The sequence below is a fragment of the Hydra vulgaris genome, chromosome 14, assembly GCF_038396675.1.
Source record: "Hydra vulgaris chromosome 14, alternate assembly HydraT2T_AEP".
NCBI lineage: Eukaryota > Metazoa > Cnidaria > Hydrozoa > Anthoathecata > Hydridae > Hydra > Hydra vulgaris.
In genome coordinates this window covers 8,709,246-8,727,500 of record NC_088933.1, presented here as the reverse complement: position 1 = coordinate 8,727,500, position 18,255 = coordinate 8,709,246, and the positions used below count along the sequence as shown (strand labels likewise).

The window sequence follows — 18,255 nt, the reverse complement described above, 5'->3', positions numbered from 1 at the left end:
ATATTTATTTTCTTGAATTGTTTATGATTTCTGCTGTTAAGTTTTGTTATTTCTGAGGTAGTTGGGTCAGGTGGTAAGTTAGAAAAGACATCCAAGGATAAAGTAAGGTGTACTTAAGGCAAGAAAAACTATTTCCACTTTTAATATCAAGACGTGCATCATTCAGGATTAAAAGAAAGTTATACATTACACACATTTAGAGACCAACAATTTATAGCAAAGAAACATGGGCAACTAAGGTTTATGTTCAGCCTTTTGAGAGAAAAGGAAAAAAGGTGTGTGTCGACATGTAAAAGATAAACAAACAAAAAAAGCAATAATCTTATGCAGAGATTAGAAGCAGTTTATCTGATAAGGTGCAAGATTGAGGTATAGTAGATATGTAGAGCATAAAGATACAGATAATTGGGCTACAAGAGAAAAAAACATGTAGAGATATCAGTTTTAAGAGAAAAATATCAAGGTGATGGTAAAAATATAAAGAAAAACTTGGAGAAAGTTCGTTATAAGTGACAAATTAAAAAAACTTCAGTTTAAGAAAGAAGATTGTGTATCTTGGAAAAACACCATTATAAGAACCTGCGCAATCTACCAATCTGTGCAACCATGGAGAAAAGAATGGTAACACAATGAAATTTTTTTATTTAAACTTTTTAAATGTTTTATATAAAATATACTTGTTTTATACAAAACTTTAAACAAAATAAAAAGAATTAAAAAAACTTAAGTAATGAAAGAAAGAACAATAAACCCTTTCTAGTATCGATGTACAAAAAGTAATTAAAGAAAAGAGATCAAACAACAACAAACCCCTTCTAATATTGATGTGCGTGTCTGTGAAGAAAGCTTTGACGTTTGCTTACAAAATTCCAATTCTAAAAACATAATTGGAACAAATATAAGGCTCGTATAATGATAATAATTTATTCTAAAATTTATTATTTAACACCTCATAAATATATATTAAAATAAACAAAAAATAAAATTACTTTAATCAAGTCAACTAATTTACTTCAAAAGTTAATTCTTAAATTAGATTACATAAAAAATACGTTTTTAACATTTATATTAGGCAATCATAAGGAATGAAATTATACTGAAATATATATATATATATATGGTATATCAATATATCTATGTGGTAGTGGTGTAGTGGTAAAGCGCTTGACTCATAAGCTAAAAGATCTGAGCTTGACCCCCACCATGTCCCAGGTAATACTGCGCTTAACTTGTTTCTCTGCGCAGCAGACTTGTTTGTCAAGGTTCGTGTTTCAGAGCTAAAGAGTTGATTGCAGGTTGCAACTACAAAAAAAAGTAGCCTCCTCAATTGTAGTTGCCCTCGCGGCCTTGGGGAAGTGAATATAATAAAAAAATATGCGTATATATATATATATACATATATATATATATACATATATATATATATATATATATATATATATATATATATATATATATATATATATATATATATATATATATGTATATATATATACATATATACACCATGGCCTACTTTATTTATACGGCCGGATATTTTGCATTTTGAAGAAAAAAATAGAAGGCCAGTTTGCTCGAAAAGTGTTTTTAAAGAAGCAGCTTTGAAAGTTCAAAAAGATGGTTAACAAATGTTGTGTTGTAAATTGTCGTTCAAATTATCATAATTATGGTGAAGTATCTACAGTAGTATTTTCGTTTCCAAAAAATGAAGAGTTAAAAAAAAATTGGATTAAATTTGTAAATAGAAAAGATTGGACACCTACTAATTCTTCCGTTATATGCATCAAACACTTTGAAAAAATATATTTTAAGAAAGGTAACACGAATCAACTTTTTTGATTAATAAAAAAACTAAAGCCTACTATTTTTGATTGCACAAATTTGACTGAAGAAAATTCATCACAACTTATAAAATCTTCTAATTCGTTAAGAAAATCACTAACTAAAAGAATATTTCAGCCAGATCAATATGAACAGTTTTTATTGAGTGATTTGATTAGTAGCTTTGACGATATTACTGAAAGTCTTGCTCCAGATAGTTTTTCATTCTTGAAGTATCATGATCATGTAATTTTTTATAAATTGAGTCATAGTACTTTATCTATTCCAGAAGTTACAGAGTGCATTCGTGTAAACAATAAGATGCATGTTAAATTATTTTACAAAGGTTCACCTCTGCTATTGCCTCAGTGGTTTTGTCAAGGAAGAGATTGTCGTTTATCTTGTAAAAGTATGCTTCATAATTTTCCTACCTACATTAAATCACAAGACGAACAATTTTTATCTGTATTGACTGAATTACAGCAAATTAAATGTATGAAAAAACCTATTTATTCAGCCAATATTATAAAATATTCACTGATATTATGATATACTTCTATGCAGTCATACCAACTTTTGCGTAAAGGATTGCCTTTACCATTATTATCATTACTTAAAAAAATAACTAGTGGAAATATTGATGCTCTAAGTTGTGCAAAACGTTTAAAATTAGAAAGTAAGATATCTCAGACATTTGCTTGATTTTTGATGAAATGTACTTGCAAAAATGTGAGGAGTATTTTGCTGGAGAGATGATTGGTAGCGACGAGTCTGGAGAAATGTATAAGGGAATAGTTTGTTTTATGATAGTTGGCCTGAAACAAAACATTCCATATGTGATTAAAACGTCTCCTGAAAAAAAAAAATCAATGCTAAATGGTTGAAAGAAGAAATTTTTGAATGTCTTCGTATTTTAACTGAATGTGAATTTAAAGTTAGAGTTATTGTGTGTGACAACCATTCCTCTAATGTTTCTTGTTTTAAAAAAATTCTTTGTGCATCGAATCAACAAGCTAAAGATTTGTTTTTTATTTACAATCTAAAAAAAATTTACTTTTGTTTTGATGTTGTACATCTTATTAAAAACATCAGAAATAATTTGTTAAACTGCAAAAGATTTTTATTTCCAGATTTTAACTATAATGGATTTAAAGATCCTATAATTGTATGTGGGGGAGAAATTAAATGGAGCACCTTCCATAATATTTATGAAAAAGACTTCGCTCTTGATGCTGGCTTGCGTAAAGCACCAAAAATAATAATGAAAGTATTACATCCTTTTAAACAAAATGTTTCTTTAGCACTTGCAATTTTTGATGAAACTACATCTGCAGCGATTCACTCATATTTTCCTGATCTTAAAAGTAGTGCAGATTTTCTTACATTATTTAACAAGTGGTGGGTTTTATCAAATTCTAAATGTCAATATTCAAAATGTAATATTTTAGGTAATGCAGTCGTTTCTGGTGATAAAAAGTCTGAATTTCTTAGGGAAATGGCACATTGGATTGAAGCTTGGCAATCACAAAAGATACCAAACTGTGAGAAGTTTACTTTAAGTGTTCAGACAGCTGCAGCACTAATAAGAACACTTAATAGTCATGCCTTATTGATCGAGGACTTACTTAATGATGGATATCACTTTGTTTTAACTGCGAGACTTCAAAGTGACCCATTAAAAAGGAGATTTGGACAATATAGACAAATGAGCGGTGGAAGATTTTTGAAATAATATTAAAAATCAAAAGTATAGTTAAAGAAAGTATTAACTTTGATGATAGTTGATGTTGTTTTAAGCAATACATTATTTTTGTTTCCATCTATCTAACCATCAAATGCTTGAAATCTATAGCAATGAAAGTTTTGTTATTATATGCACCATATGTTATTATAAAGTGCAAATCAGTGAATGTCTGAACCATAATATTTAGTTGATATTAGAAAAATATTGAGAACTTAATAACATAAACCATTATAATGTTTTTCCTATTATTATTATTGTTGTTATTATTATTATTATTTTTATTATTACTTAAATAATTTAATTGTCAATAGAATATCTTATTTTTTATAAAAAATTCAAACTACACTAATAAACAATTTTTACAAAAAATAACATTTTTTTTTTCAAAATAATACAGTAAATATAAAAAAAAATATAGTGAATACAAAAAAAATATAAGTAATTATAAAATAATTAAATATAAAAAGTAAAATATAAAAATATAAAAATAAGTAGTAAATATAAATTTAAAGTAAATTTAAAAAAATAAAAATATAAATTAAATATAGTAAATCATTTCAAAAAACAAAAAGTTTTCATAATAAAATCTTATTTATTCAATAATAATACTAATTCAATTCTTCAATATGATTGTAATTCTATACAGACAAAATAAGAAAGTTAAATATACTTGATTAAATTTTTGTTGAACTTGAAGTTTTTGCATTATATTTATGAGCTTCTTTTTATTTGTGAAAGGGGAGGGGTGATCAAAAGAAAACTAACATAACTCACCAAGATGTGCACGCCGTTCAATGTAACTAAGAATATCTTTAGAATACTTTGCCCAAACTTTTGTCCGCTATAAAAACAACAAACAACTTTTTGAAAAACTATCTTGAAATTATTATAATTCTAATCAACAATATATAATAAAATGGCAATATATAATATATATATAATATAACAATATATAATATAGTGGCAACCCTAATATAACAAATAATAATATTTGTATGCATATGACCTTTTGTTCTCATTTTTTAGCATTTAAGCTGTGCAGTAGCATATGAGCTTTTGAGATCTTTTTATGGAAAAACTGATAACTCACAATATGTAAAAATTAAAGTAAAATAGTAATAGATAAAATATTGAAATATTTTTTATAGTAAATTTTTATGTAAATAAATTTTCATTTCAAATATTAAAACAACTGTTGATGTTTTAAAACATTAACATTTTTCAACTTACGAAACTTAACAAGTAAAACCTTACAGCTTTGATTTATTCACGGTTGAAATTTTATGTTAAAGCTAAATTTGTACTAAAAACTTGGTCTCAATGGTAATGCATGGTAATGTTGTTGTAGAGTATTATTATCTAATTAAGTTTAAATAAAAGGGTTAAAAGTTGTTTAATTTTTTTTTACAAAAATGTAAGGAGGCTGATAGAGTTTTAAGGAAAAAAAATTCTTTTAGGTGGGAGGAACAATCTATTTTGAACACAAAGTCCCTATTTATAATGGTAACAAGTACTTAAGGCATTAAATTTCAATCAATTTTTTCGTATAGGAGATCATAAATTATTCAACATTTACAGATCCTGAACACCAGAGACCAGAAAAAAAAAAAAAATTATAACCAGAGTCTATTTAGGACTTCGCATTCCTAATTTATACCTAAAAAAACTTTTGTTAGGACTAACTCTACTGGTACACTGTGCAATTTGACACAATTTTGTAACTATGAATTTACATAAAAACACTTTCCATAAAATTAATAGATAAAGTACATGATAACAACAGTTATCAACATTTAAAAAAAGTTGATACAACTCAATAAAATTTCTTTTTTACTTTGAAATGGGGACTTATAGTATGTATTATATTATATATTATAGTAAAAAATTTTATTACATGATTATTCTAGATTTTTTTAATTAAAAAAACTGAAACTAAAAAGATGTTTTAAAAAGCAAATTATTATGCATCAATAATATTAAACTTTTTAAAATAATAACTTGATTAAAATTTTTTAAATTCTTATTCAAAACTTGGTTTACCGTTAAAGATATTTCTACGCTGTCTTCAATATCTAACAAAGCTTTACTCAATTCATCTGATGATGGTGGGAAATCTAAACAAAACTCAATAAAGTTATAATGATTTATTATTAGATATAACTATAATTTATAACTAACAATTATAATTTATAACTAACAATTATAATTTATAACTAACAATTATAATTTATAACTAACAATTATAATTTCTAATTATCATAAATAAAATTTTTAAAATAACATTATTATAAGTTTATTTTATAAAATGCAATTGCAATATGATTAAAATAAATTCACAACTAAAATAAACACCTGGTTTTTCTGGTTCAAGTAATATTGTAGGCGAAGATGGATGAGGAACATTATCACAATCATTTTTATATATTGAACTATTCTCTGGTTCATTTTTCTCGAAAAAGTCTTCACTTTCTTTTTCATAAGATTCATCATCCTCAGGATCTTCATCAGGATCATCAAACTTAAAAATTTAAATCAAATACTTAAATTGTTAAATGCATACAGAGATAGAGAGAGAGAGGTGAGAAAAGGAAGAGAGAGACCCACTATTATTTGTAAAAACGTATACAGTATATGTTTATTTCATATCTCTGCAGTGACCTAATAAAAATCTGAAAAATGTTATAAATAGCAGATATGTAAACAAAAATTATTTTAAAAACAAAAACTTAACATTTTTTTTAGAAAATGTAGTTTTAACTAGAACTGTTTAATTTTTGAATTTCAATTTCTAAACTGTGCATACGTTTATGTATGTATATACAAATATATATATATATATATATATATATATATATATATATATATATATATATATATATATATATGTATATATATATATATATATATATATATATATATATATATATATATATATATATATATATATATATATATATAAATATATAAATATATATATAAATATACAAATATATATATATATATATATATATATATATATATATATATATATATATATATATATATATATATACACTGTATTTACATATCTATCTTTATCTATAGGTTACAATTCAGTTCTAATAATCTATTAAATACTTAATTATGAACAATTGAATTCTATTGAATTAAATAAAGCAATTAGAATTACAATGCATTCTACTAAGATTAAAGCTTTATCCTCTTGACAATTTGTTAAATTGAAAAAGGTTTTGTATTAAAAACATTTTCCAATGATAAGTATTTTAAAAAATTTTTTGTTTACAGTGTTCATTTTAATTGAAACATTAATTCAAATAATTATATAGACATTTTTAAATTCAAGAAATATTTTATTAAAGAAACCTAAGAGTAAGTCATAAAAATGCAAAGGAATGGTTACCAAACCCATGTTCTGCAAAAAACTATTTCCATATAAAAATCTTAGAACAATTTTTAAATAAATAGTTTTATATAAAATTTACATCAAAATGATTTAAGAATCACCTTTCTCATTTTTTCAGAAAAGTTACAAAATTATATTAGGAATTTATTTAAAACTTCCAATAATTAAAAATTCTGTCAAATATTTTTTTTGATAAGAAAATTGAGCAAGAACTTATAGTTACTAAAAAAAAAAAAAAATCTTTAAGAATGAAACATTTATTTCAGACCAATAAAAACAATAACATTAATGAACATGAAAAAAATAAAATTAAAGAATATACTTGATCTGTCAGATTCTCTGTTGGACTTTGCAATGACATATCTTTATCACCCATCAAAAAATCAGAGACACTAAAGTAACATTAATAATACGGATATACACAATAGATTAAATAATTAAAAGTCAATGAGTTTTTTTCTTTGAGACATTTGTATTATATCAAATTATCAACTTACAGGACTTTGAGTCAAGTTAACTCATTATACACAGATTTATTTTTGAATGAAAACTTTTATAAAGCAGAAATTTATAAACTAATAAAAAAAAATTGCACAATAAAAAATATCTTTGAATAAAAAATTTCCTTGACTTGCTTTTAGATTTTCAGAAAAAAACAACTTATCAGTGGTCAATTAGTGTTACATACTAATATGTAAATATATATTTAAGGTTTTGGAATAAGTCTTATTCTTACTTAGATTTCCCCTGAATTGGTCAAAACCCTTTGTCCTTGAATTTTGCTCAAAAAATTTAATTTTTTTCCTGAGAATACTTAAAAGTAGAATTAAATTTTTTACTGTTTAAAGTGGAATGAATATATGAATCACTTGTTTCTTTACAACTTTTCAAATCAACATTTTTGAATTTTTACTTTATTTAAAATTTATTTAACATTTTTAATTGTCTTTTATAATACAAATAACAGCAATTACTTGTTCTAAAACAAAATAAATTTCTTCAACAAACTGTTTCTCCTTTTGTAGGTTTATCAAAAAGAATTATATATATATATATATATATATATATATATATATATATATATATATATATATATATATATATATATATATATATATATATATATATATATATATATATATATATATATATATGTATATATATATATATATACATATATATATACATATATATATAAATAAATATAAATAAATATATATATATAAATATATATATATATATATGTAAATTATATTAGTGTATTTTACAAATAGAGTGCTCAATGTTCTTAAAGAACAGAGCAATAATTAATTAGTAAAAAACACTTATCTAACTTTTATCTTCGACTTGAAGTTTCACCATTGCTGGATCATCAGGAAGAGTTATATATATATATATATATATATATATATATATATATATATATATATATATATATATATATATATATATATATATATATATATAGGTAACTATAGCAACTGCTCAAAAAGAAAACATAAGTTAATCATAAAATTTATGATTTACTTTATTTTTTTTTGATTTATTCAAGTAATAAAACAATTACCTGCTGCTAAATGATAAAGCAAGCTGATCAATAGCTGCATAGAAATCCGTTGGACCATCTTTACCTCCAGCATAATTATATGCTTTTATTTTTCCTATTATATTAGTAGCTGCTCTTAAAATATCTGGAGAATGAAGAGGAGGATACTTTGCCAGCACATCTTTTAATAATGTTAGAACATCGCTTAGTCTTTCATGTGACCGCTCTTGGCATGCTGATTCATTATAAACACCATCTAAATATAAATATTTACTTAAGTTATATATTTTAAATTTTATTTAATGTTGTATGTATATGTATGTATGTATATATGTATGTATGTATGTATGTATGTATGTATGTATGTATGTATGTATGTATGTATGTATGTATGTATGTATGACCTATTCTAAACTTTTGTTACCTATTCTAAAATTTTTCAGGATTTTAATGCAGGGATATAACTGAATTGGTGTTAATAGCATTATTTCATCCAACATATATATAAATATATATATATATATATACATGTTAAATAAAATCTCTGACGCCACACTGAAACAGCCCGACGCTGCGGGTTTCAGTACATACATAGACTATCCATTTAATTTTTGATCTTATTTCTTCATTAGAGGTAGTGATTTATGGAAATAGGCCAAAACATAATAAACACAAACTTTGGGTATGCTAGTTTAAAACTGAAACTGAAACCAACACTTTGGCAAACATTACCGAAACTGATACAAAATTTTGGGATGAGCAAAACTTTCATTAACTTTATTAGAAAATAAATGATCTAAAAATGAAACTTCACATCGGTTGTTTACTTAAATTTGTTGTTTTTCTACATGTTATATATTTTTTTGAAAACTTCTTTCCATCTTATATAATAATAATAATAATAATAAATTAATAGTCATAAATATCCACATCCACAAAAAAATATTGGATATAATACAAGGCGTTTTTTTTAAGGCAAAACATCAATGCAAGATTTAAAATATTATGTGCATTGCAATAGTTTGAACTTTTTACTGCAAAATTTAGCATTTGATTCTCGCTAAGGGATCGTCCATGAAGTACGTACGCTCAGAGAGGAAGAGGGGGTCTGCAAATGATGCATATGAGAAGGGAGGGCAGTAGGTCAATTTTTAAAGTATGGAGACACTAAGTTAAAAAAAATATCATAAAATGTTGGGTTGGTAGGTTAAAAGCGTAGGTACTTTTAGGGAGGTACAGGGTACTCAAAAAAAGCGTATGGCAAAATGCGGGAAGGAGGGGGTGGTAATCAGCAAAAAAAAGCGTACGTACTTTATGGACAACTTCTAAGATTGTTGACCGAAATTTTAGTTCTTACCAAATTTTTTTAAAAAGTACAGAAAACCAAATTTTGGTACCAGTTCAAATTAAAATTTCGGCTGAAACTGAAACTAAATTTTGGTGACTCACTAATTGAAGGTAAGAACAAGTTCCAAAGAATAACTTAACTATTAGGTAATGTACCCATAAGTACCCATAATGTACCCATTTAAATAAATTAAATTATTTAAATGGAAACAACTAAAAAAAAAGAATTAAACTTTTTTTAATCGATTATATGATCTTCATTAAATTGTCATCAAGTTGTTAGACTTTTAACTCCCTTTTCAAAAAATTCAGTTTCCTTTAAAGAAATATATGCTTCTAGGTGAGTTCAAACATCAAGATTTTTCAAGGTGAGTTCAAACATAATTTAAACATTTTTCTTTTTCAGGTAATGTTAAATGGACTGGAATAAATAAAAATTGGATGACGCTATGCTGGGGGAATATGGAAGTAAAACTTCCCAGTCTAGCTGGCTTACTTTTTCTTGGCTTAATCTTGTTGCATGCGACCTGTTTTCTGTTGAACAGACCTGGTTGTTTTACCAACAATTGATCGTTTAATCTATCATCGGCAATACAATTCAGCCATAATTGCTACTTCTGATTTAATAATTCAAAATGAATTAAGTCACAACAGTCGCACCAAATGCAGAAAACATCTTCTTGAAAGTAAGGAATTAGGGTCAGCATTCAGCAATGCCGACCTAACTGCCTAAAAGTATTTGATGTCGGCAATACATCTCAGACTTTGTTTCTATGTTTTATGGTAACCCCTTTGTGTCAAAATATTTTTGCCGACCTGATGCTGATGTCTAACAGTTTGAGGTCAGCAATAAATTACCAACCTCATTTTTCATAATTCTGAGGGTTGGTAATATAAAATAATAATATGAATAAGTAATCTTATGAATACTTACTAATAACATATTATGAGTTTTATTTTAATTTTATCAAATTTAATTTAATTTGTTTTGATAAAATTTAATTTAAATTTTATCAAAACTAGTTAAATCATTGTTGAAAACTTAATAAAAAACTACTGCATATAAATACAAGAAACATATTTTCATGGACTATTTCCTGAATGTATATAACAATGCTGAACTTAATAGTAGTAGTAGTAGCATTAGTAGTAGTAGTAGTAGTAGTAGTAGTAGTAGTAGTAGTAGTAGTAGTAGTGCCCTTTCAAGCATGTTTGACACAGAACTCTTGACAGCCATCGCAACCAAGGTAATGGCGAGAAAGAGTCACAGCACTTTTTTTATTAGAAAATGTGAGCAAAGGTATATCTAACTTACGTAAACGTCAAATTATATAATGTTTAAACATATATCATTTTACAGTTTAACTTTTATTTGAAAATTGCATTGCAACAATATCCCCTTAATTTTGATCTGTAGCATTTATCTGCTGTTTTATAAAGTCTTTTGTTTCTTAAATAATTTAAAAATGCTCATCAGACAACACGTCTGTGTGGTTGAGTGGTTAGCTCACAGAGTTTCTGTAACAAAGCGCCGTGGTTCGAGTCCTACTACTGGAGTCTTTTTTTTTTTTAATTTTTCTAAAATACAAAATAAAACATTTTTGAAGTTTTATAGATAGTATATACATAACAAATATAAAGATAACATACATTGTAACAAACGAAAGAGAGAGAATTAAAAAAAAACTTTTTTAAACATCAAAACACTGGCAGAAATTTGTTGCGCACATATCAAGATAATTATATTATTAATTTGCTAAGGTTATCAGTCCTAATAAGTTGCAGATAGTCTGAAAATTTTTTTGCTCTGAAACTTAATAAAGAAAAAAATTAATAAGACCATCCAGCTACTCCAGAAGGTGCTGCTGTGTTTTATAATAAGGGGCAGATTTGACATACCTAGCTCCTAGTGACCCATATTCTTCATCCTCTGCTTTGTTTTGTACCCTTTGCTTTGTAAATTTAAAATGGTCTTGATGAATGGTTGAAATTTTATTTTATAAGCCTTGAACTTCGAAAAACCAACTACTAAGGTTATTCTGAGCATTTAGGACATTAAAATGACGATTTTCTTTTTTAAAGTAGGAAGGTGTTTACATTTAATTGAGACTTTTTCTTTTGAAATAAATAAATGGAGTAAAAGTTCTAATGAGCTCTAAGCATGCAAATAAAGTGCGCATATTTATTTATTTTGCTCTAAGAGCAATGCTTAAATGAATTATTTTTCTATCATTTATATAAAAACCTTAAAGTGAAGAAATAGAGGATAGATAAATAGCTGAATAAGTATAAAAATAGAGGTAAATGTTAAATAAACTCTCTTAGACCCGTAATTTAAGGGTCATGACAGCTAGTATTAAAATATCCCTGATTGCTCTTTACAGGTTTTCCAGATTTTGTGGCAATCTAGTTGGTTTTACTAATAAATGCTTTGAATTAGAAAGCAGCAAACTACTTATAACAGAAGTATTCGTATTACAAAATACTAAGTGAAAAAATAAACTGGTTTTTGATTTTTAATTTTAGGAAAGACTTATTATTTTTTTATCATCAATATGAGATCATAATGTAATGTAATGCTATAGTTACTTAATTTTATTTGTGTTTATTTTTATTGTAAACTAGTTTACTATTAGATTTTGATACTAAATATGTTTTTTATACTTACGGTAGTATATACGAATTTTAATTACTAGATCAATTTGTAGACGCTTTCGGTTATTTATTTTATGAATGCAGTTATTTGTTTAAGTATTTTTATTAATCCTTTAACAGTGCTGTGTTTTTTAAATTACGGTCACTATTAGTCCAGTTTTTTTTGGTTCTAAATGCCCCGTGTTTTGAAAAACATGGTGTTTTTTTACTAATAGATTAAGAAAAGCTTTTTACTATTTTCAAAATTATTTAACACTTCAGAATGTTATTATTCAAACTTAAGATTATATAATCATACTACATAAACACAAAATTTAAAAAATATATTCACTAATATTCACTTTTTGTTTGATAATTGGCAAAGCATAGAGCTGCACAAAGTCCTACATCACATTCTACACATTCATATCTTGAATCTTTTTGAATTTCGTGTTTGTAATATATCACACATTTTCTCACACATCTTTCATTATCACTTTCAATAATCATTCATCAAATTTATCTTTTCATTAATCATTCATCAAATATATAATTTTATATCTCTTCTTGAGTATATATTTGCTTTTTTGATAATGATTTTTGTACTGAAAGAATTTTCTTATCTGCCATATTTAAAATCAAAGTGAACATGTGTAAAAATGATTTATTGAAACAAAAGCTCTGTAATTATGTAGTAATAAACTTTGTAACAATTAGACGTATAATTACTGATAAACAAAAAGAAAGTATTAGAAGTTGCTTAAGACTGTAATATTACGGGATGGAAATTTTGGGAACCACTTTCAATTTGTGTAATATTAAGGCATGCCTATTTGGAAACACTTTAAGTTTGAGTAATATACAGCATAGACAGTTAAATGATTTACACTTAATACTAAGGTTGACAATAACACCTCTGTTGTGCTACTGCCATTCTTTTGTAAATAATTTCCAGCAACTATTTAGACAGTCATAAAAAGAGCTACTTTTGTAAAAAAATGTTATACCTTATAAGAGGCTCAATTTTCCTAATGAACCATAACATTTTATTTCATAAACTTCAGTTGTTCAGAAATATAAGGTTATTCTATACCATTAAATAAACTTTATGTTTCATGACAAATCTTTGCAGAGAATAGATTATACTATATCATCATTATGTTCAAAGATTTGTTTAATGCTAAATTTGAAATAATTTGATTGTGGCAAAACATGCAACATCTTGTTACAAGATAAAACTTAATTTTATATTTGTGATTTTCAAATAATATAGCTGAATAATATGCCAAAAAATAAATGAACAATGATAATTCCATTATTAAATTTTTCAGAATAAGAGGATAAAATAAGCGCAACCATCAAGGCCTAAGAAGTGGCAACAATTAAGAAAACTACAATTACCTAAACAATAACTGATTTCATTTTTGATTTAATACTATTTATTTTAACATACCATTGATAATATCATTTGACTGGGCGATTGATGATATCATTTGACTGAGCGATTGATGATATCATTTGACTGAGTGTTGCTAAAATTTAATTTTAACATACCATTGATGATATCATTTGACTGAGTGTTGCTAAAATTTGATTTTAACATACCATTGATGATATCATTTGACTGAGTGTTGCTAAAATTTGATTTTAAAACAATACAAATTAAATGATAAAATGAATTTATGAAATCATGCCTGACCAAGTTCTTCATTTTATTTTCTAAATTGTTTATCATTTAAATTTAGATTGGTTATTCACAAAGTAATCATTCATTTTTTATATATTTATTACAGAAAAAGACCATGATCATGACTTCTTGTCTTTATATGATTTTTTATATATTTCTAATTCAAGAAAATAAATAAAATATATTATAAAGTTTTCATTTATTTGAAAGCTTTTTTTTTAAAAAAAAAAAAACAAAAAAAAACAAAGGATAGATTCTTCTTCTAGTTTCTTAATTGAGAAAAAAATTTTTAGAAAAAAATGTGTATTATTTTAAAATTTAAAAATTAGCAAACTTTTTTTTTTTAATTTAATTAAAAAAATTGCTTTAATAAGCTATCAGACGCATTTAAAAAAACGAAGATAAGTTGTAACAGTTTACAAATAAGAAAATTTAAAAATTAAAAACAGCATTATCTATAAGATAAATAGCCATGCTTCATTGCATAGAAGTGAGAAAGAAATCATACAGTTAGAAATTTTAAAGATTTTTAAAAATTTAAAGGTAAAAAATTAAAACAGTGGAGGTTTAGATTATGGTGGTTAGATAAAATATCTTTATAATTAGAGTTTTGATCAGAGAATCAGATTAGAATGTGAAGAATAGAAGACTCTAATGAGTGAAAATCAAAAATTATTTATATTTCTAATATCATTAATCTAAAAATAAAATGTTAAAGATTAATGGAACATACATATAGTGTGTTATGATTTATGGCAATGAAACACAGGCTATAAAAGAAGGTTGATGATATCCAATGTCTTAAAATAAAGGTCAAGATGATAGTAGACTTGTGGAAATTATTTGTGACCTTTATACTAACTACTATTCAGTTAGGAAATAAAACTTTGAGATTAAAAATATATTATTAATATCTGATAGGATTCACCAAAATAGTTAATGGATGTGAAACCCCAAAAAATATATCAGTTTTAAAAGCCATAAAACCACTATTTATTTGATCTCCAGAAACTCCTAAAATATTGAGAGATTAAAGACTACTTTGAGGAGAAAAACATGAACATATAAAGAACAGGAGCTTATCAAGTTTGAACAAATTTCTTATGAAAGTTAAAGTTACCTAACTGAATTTGTATTTCATACATAAATAGAGCTTACCAAAACATAAATCCATAGTCAATTATTATTATTATTGTTATCAATATTATTATTAAAAATAAACATCAAGTGAAAAAAGCTACATAATTGTCTTTATTTTATCATTAAATATCTAATTTATTACAATTTTTATTATGTGGATTAGAGACAATCTTTAAACAATTTATTATTATTTCTAATGTTATTTAATTATTTAAGCTATTATATAAAAGTTGTTTTTTATTTCCTAATAACTTACAATTTAAATATTAGTAAGTACACAATCTAACTTTTTTACAAAAATTTATATCTGCAAATTGAACTTTTTTTATGTTTTTTTGGATGAAAAATGATATAGCTTACTCAAATCTAAATATTAACTTAAAAGATTTGAAGTAGGGTTTACAGAAATTGGATTTTTTAATCATCCACTATATGGACTACTGGAAATTTAGTAACATTTTACCAATTTAATATGTGGTTATAAATAGAAGAAATTGACGATAATTTTCCTTTAACTATAATTTTTTTCTATATTTTTACGTTATTTTAAGTTATTTCATGAATATAAAAGACATGTTCATGAACTACTTCTGACTTTTAATATTTAAAATAAGACAAAATACAATTTTGTTGCACAAAATTGTAAAATTTAATTCTTTTTTTTAATGAACAGAATGTTGTGTATATCAATCATAATCAATGATTAAGAATATATAAATCATGTTGGTTGAAAAACTAGAGGTAATAACTTGGCAAAAATCAAGAAAAGTTAGTTTTAGATATTAAAATTTTTTTATTTTTACAAACTTTTTTTTTTAAAAAAATATGCTATAATTAATGGAGTAAAGATTGTTTAACATATTAAGAAACTAATTAGTACAATTTTTTTTATCAAAATTAAATATTTAATTATTTATTAAAAATAATAAATAATAAATTTGTCCTAATGTTGTATGTCAATAGAGTATTACTTAATTTCATGACCAGCATAGATAGGTAGACAAAAGATAGTTTAGAAAAATTAGTAAATTAAAAACTTAAAAATTAAAAATCTTATTTAGTGTTATTTAACAAAGATTCTGGTCTGTATATTAAAATAAAAACAAATTATATTGGAGCAAAATAAGACATACCTACTATACTTTCTTTGAATGTATTTCTCAAATTATTAAGTGCATCAGAAAAATTTCTAACGTGACGAGTCAGTGCTATTATATCTTCTTGATCAACCATTTGTGTTTCTTCAAAAGCTGATTGTCTACTTAATTCCAAATTTGATAAACTACTGCTGACATTACTTTTTTCAAAAATGTTTTCATAACAACTACTTCTATGTTTATTACTGCTAGTAATGCTGTCATTATCTACTTGACACTTCTTTTTTGTTGAACTTTCGTCAAAACAACTACTACCATCACTAATTGAACGCTCTAATTCACCATTGTATCTTTCGCGTATTATTTTGATTTCTTCGCTGTAAAAATCGCTTTCCTAAAATGTTAAACCGATCTTGTTTTATTAAATGATGACATCAGAAATTACTTAGACAATGACAACTGGGTAAAGTGCAGAGCGTACTCGGTTAAACATAAACATTAAGTAAAATAACCAAATAAAAAAGTAAAGCTTTAATGAGAAATTTATTTTAAAACATACTTTAGATACATCCGAATATTCGTTAAAATCTGAACTATCAGAGTCTTTACTTGAAAAAAGACTTGATCGACGCTTTATAAAACCAGGTATTAAAGATCGTCTCATGGCAAAGAAACTAACCAACTTTGATTGCAAAACTTCCTCATTATAAAAATTAGGCTAATTCAAAATAAAATAAAAATAAAATTTCTTGGGGATCATGTCAGAATAAATTAATATTAATTCAAAAATCCAAAAATAAGAAACTAGATTGTATTTTTAATAGATAGAAATTTGCCAATTCACAAGGCTTTCAAAGTTCGTTTAAACAATGGCTTATCAACAAAGTTCGTTTAAACAAAGGCTTAACAGCAAAGTCATATAGTTTTCTTTTAAGTGTTTTTTTTTATTGCTAAGCAAATACATTCACAACTTAAAGCCAAATAAACTTGAATAAATAATACATTTAAAAAATAACGCAAAATAAGACAGCTTTTTGTGTTTTTGTAACCATTTGAAATAAAGTTAATAATAATAAAAGTAATAATAAAAACTTACCTGACAATAAAGCTTAAAAACAACAAAAATAAATTTAAAATAATTTATAAGATTCTTTTTTGGGAATAACCTTTTTTTAACGTTCTCAAATTTAAGTATTGTGCAAGTTTTGTGAGTAAATGTCCATGTTTTCTGTCACCGTTTACTTTACATATCTTTATTATTATCATAATCATTTTCAGATTATAAAGAATAACTTTAACCGTTGTTTTAACAATAATGATATTCAAGCTAGAATTTTTTCAAAGCTAGATTCGAATGCTGAATGTTGGATATCTATCGGTAATCGGCAAGCTAGAAGAAGCTAGAAAAAATATTTTTTTTTTTGGCTGCAATGCAACAAAACAAGCATTAAATACACAACAAAAGATTAAAATATTTCTTTTTTAAACTTTAAACTTTAAAATATTTACATTTAAACATTGTAGAGCAGATATATTTTAAAACAGTTTTTAAATACAAAACAGAAATTAATAAGAAAAAAAATCTTTAGGAATTCTATCTTTGGATTTTAAAACCGCCAAATTTCGAGTAAAATGATAAAGTTAAATTATGGATTATCTATTGCGTCAAATATTATATACAGGTAATTGGGTACAAATAATTGTTTTACAAATAGTTGTAATTTATATATAGATTTATGAACAATTTAATGTGGCTAAAATTATTATAATAATATATGTATTCAAAAATCGGAACCAACAGTTTTGATCATTTTTCACAAACCATCATTAACTCGT

The 18,255-nt window shown here is 24.7% G+C and overlaps 1 protein-coding gene across 1 annotated transcript in view; it reads right to left on the bottom strand.

The window, feature by feature from the left end:
• Nucleotides 1-17,643, bottom strand: part of LOC100211723 (rho GTPase-activating protein 45) — a 50,070-nt gene extending 32,427 nt beyond the window's left edge. The window contains exons 1-9 of the mRNA XM_065818361.1: nt 17,516-17,643; nt 16,979-17,137; nt 16,456-16,813; nt 8,536-8,770; nt 7,291-7,360; nt 5,918-6,083; nt 5,606-5,679; nt 4,340-4,406; nt 811-875 (exon numbers count right to left, since the gene is read on the bottom strand). Of these exons, the coding sequence (XP_065674433.1) occupies nt 811-875; nt 4,340-4,406; nt 5,606-5,679; nt 5,918-6,083; nt 7,291-7,360; nt 8,536-8,770; nt 16,456-16,813; nt 16,979-17,083 (1,140 nt within the window). The 5' untranslated portion in view covers nt 17,084-17,137; nt 17,516-17,643. The remainder of the gene's footprint in view (nt 1-810; nt 876-4,339; nt 4,407-5,605; nt 5,680-5,917; nt 6,084-7,290; nt 7,361-8,535; nt 8,771-16,455; nt 16,814-16,978; nt 17,138-17,515) is intronic.
• Nucleotides 17,644-18,255: the final 612 nt, after the last annotated feature.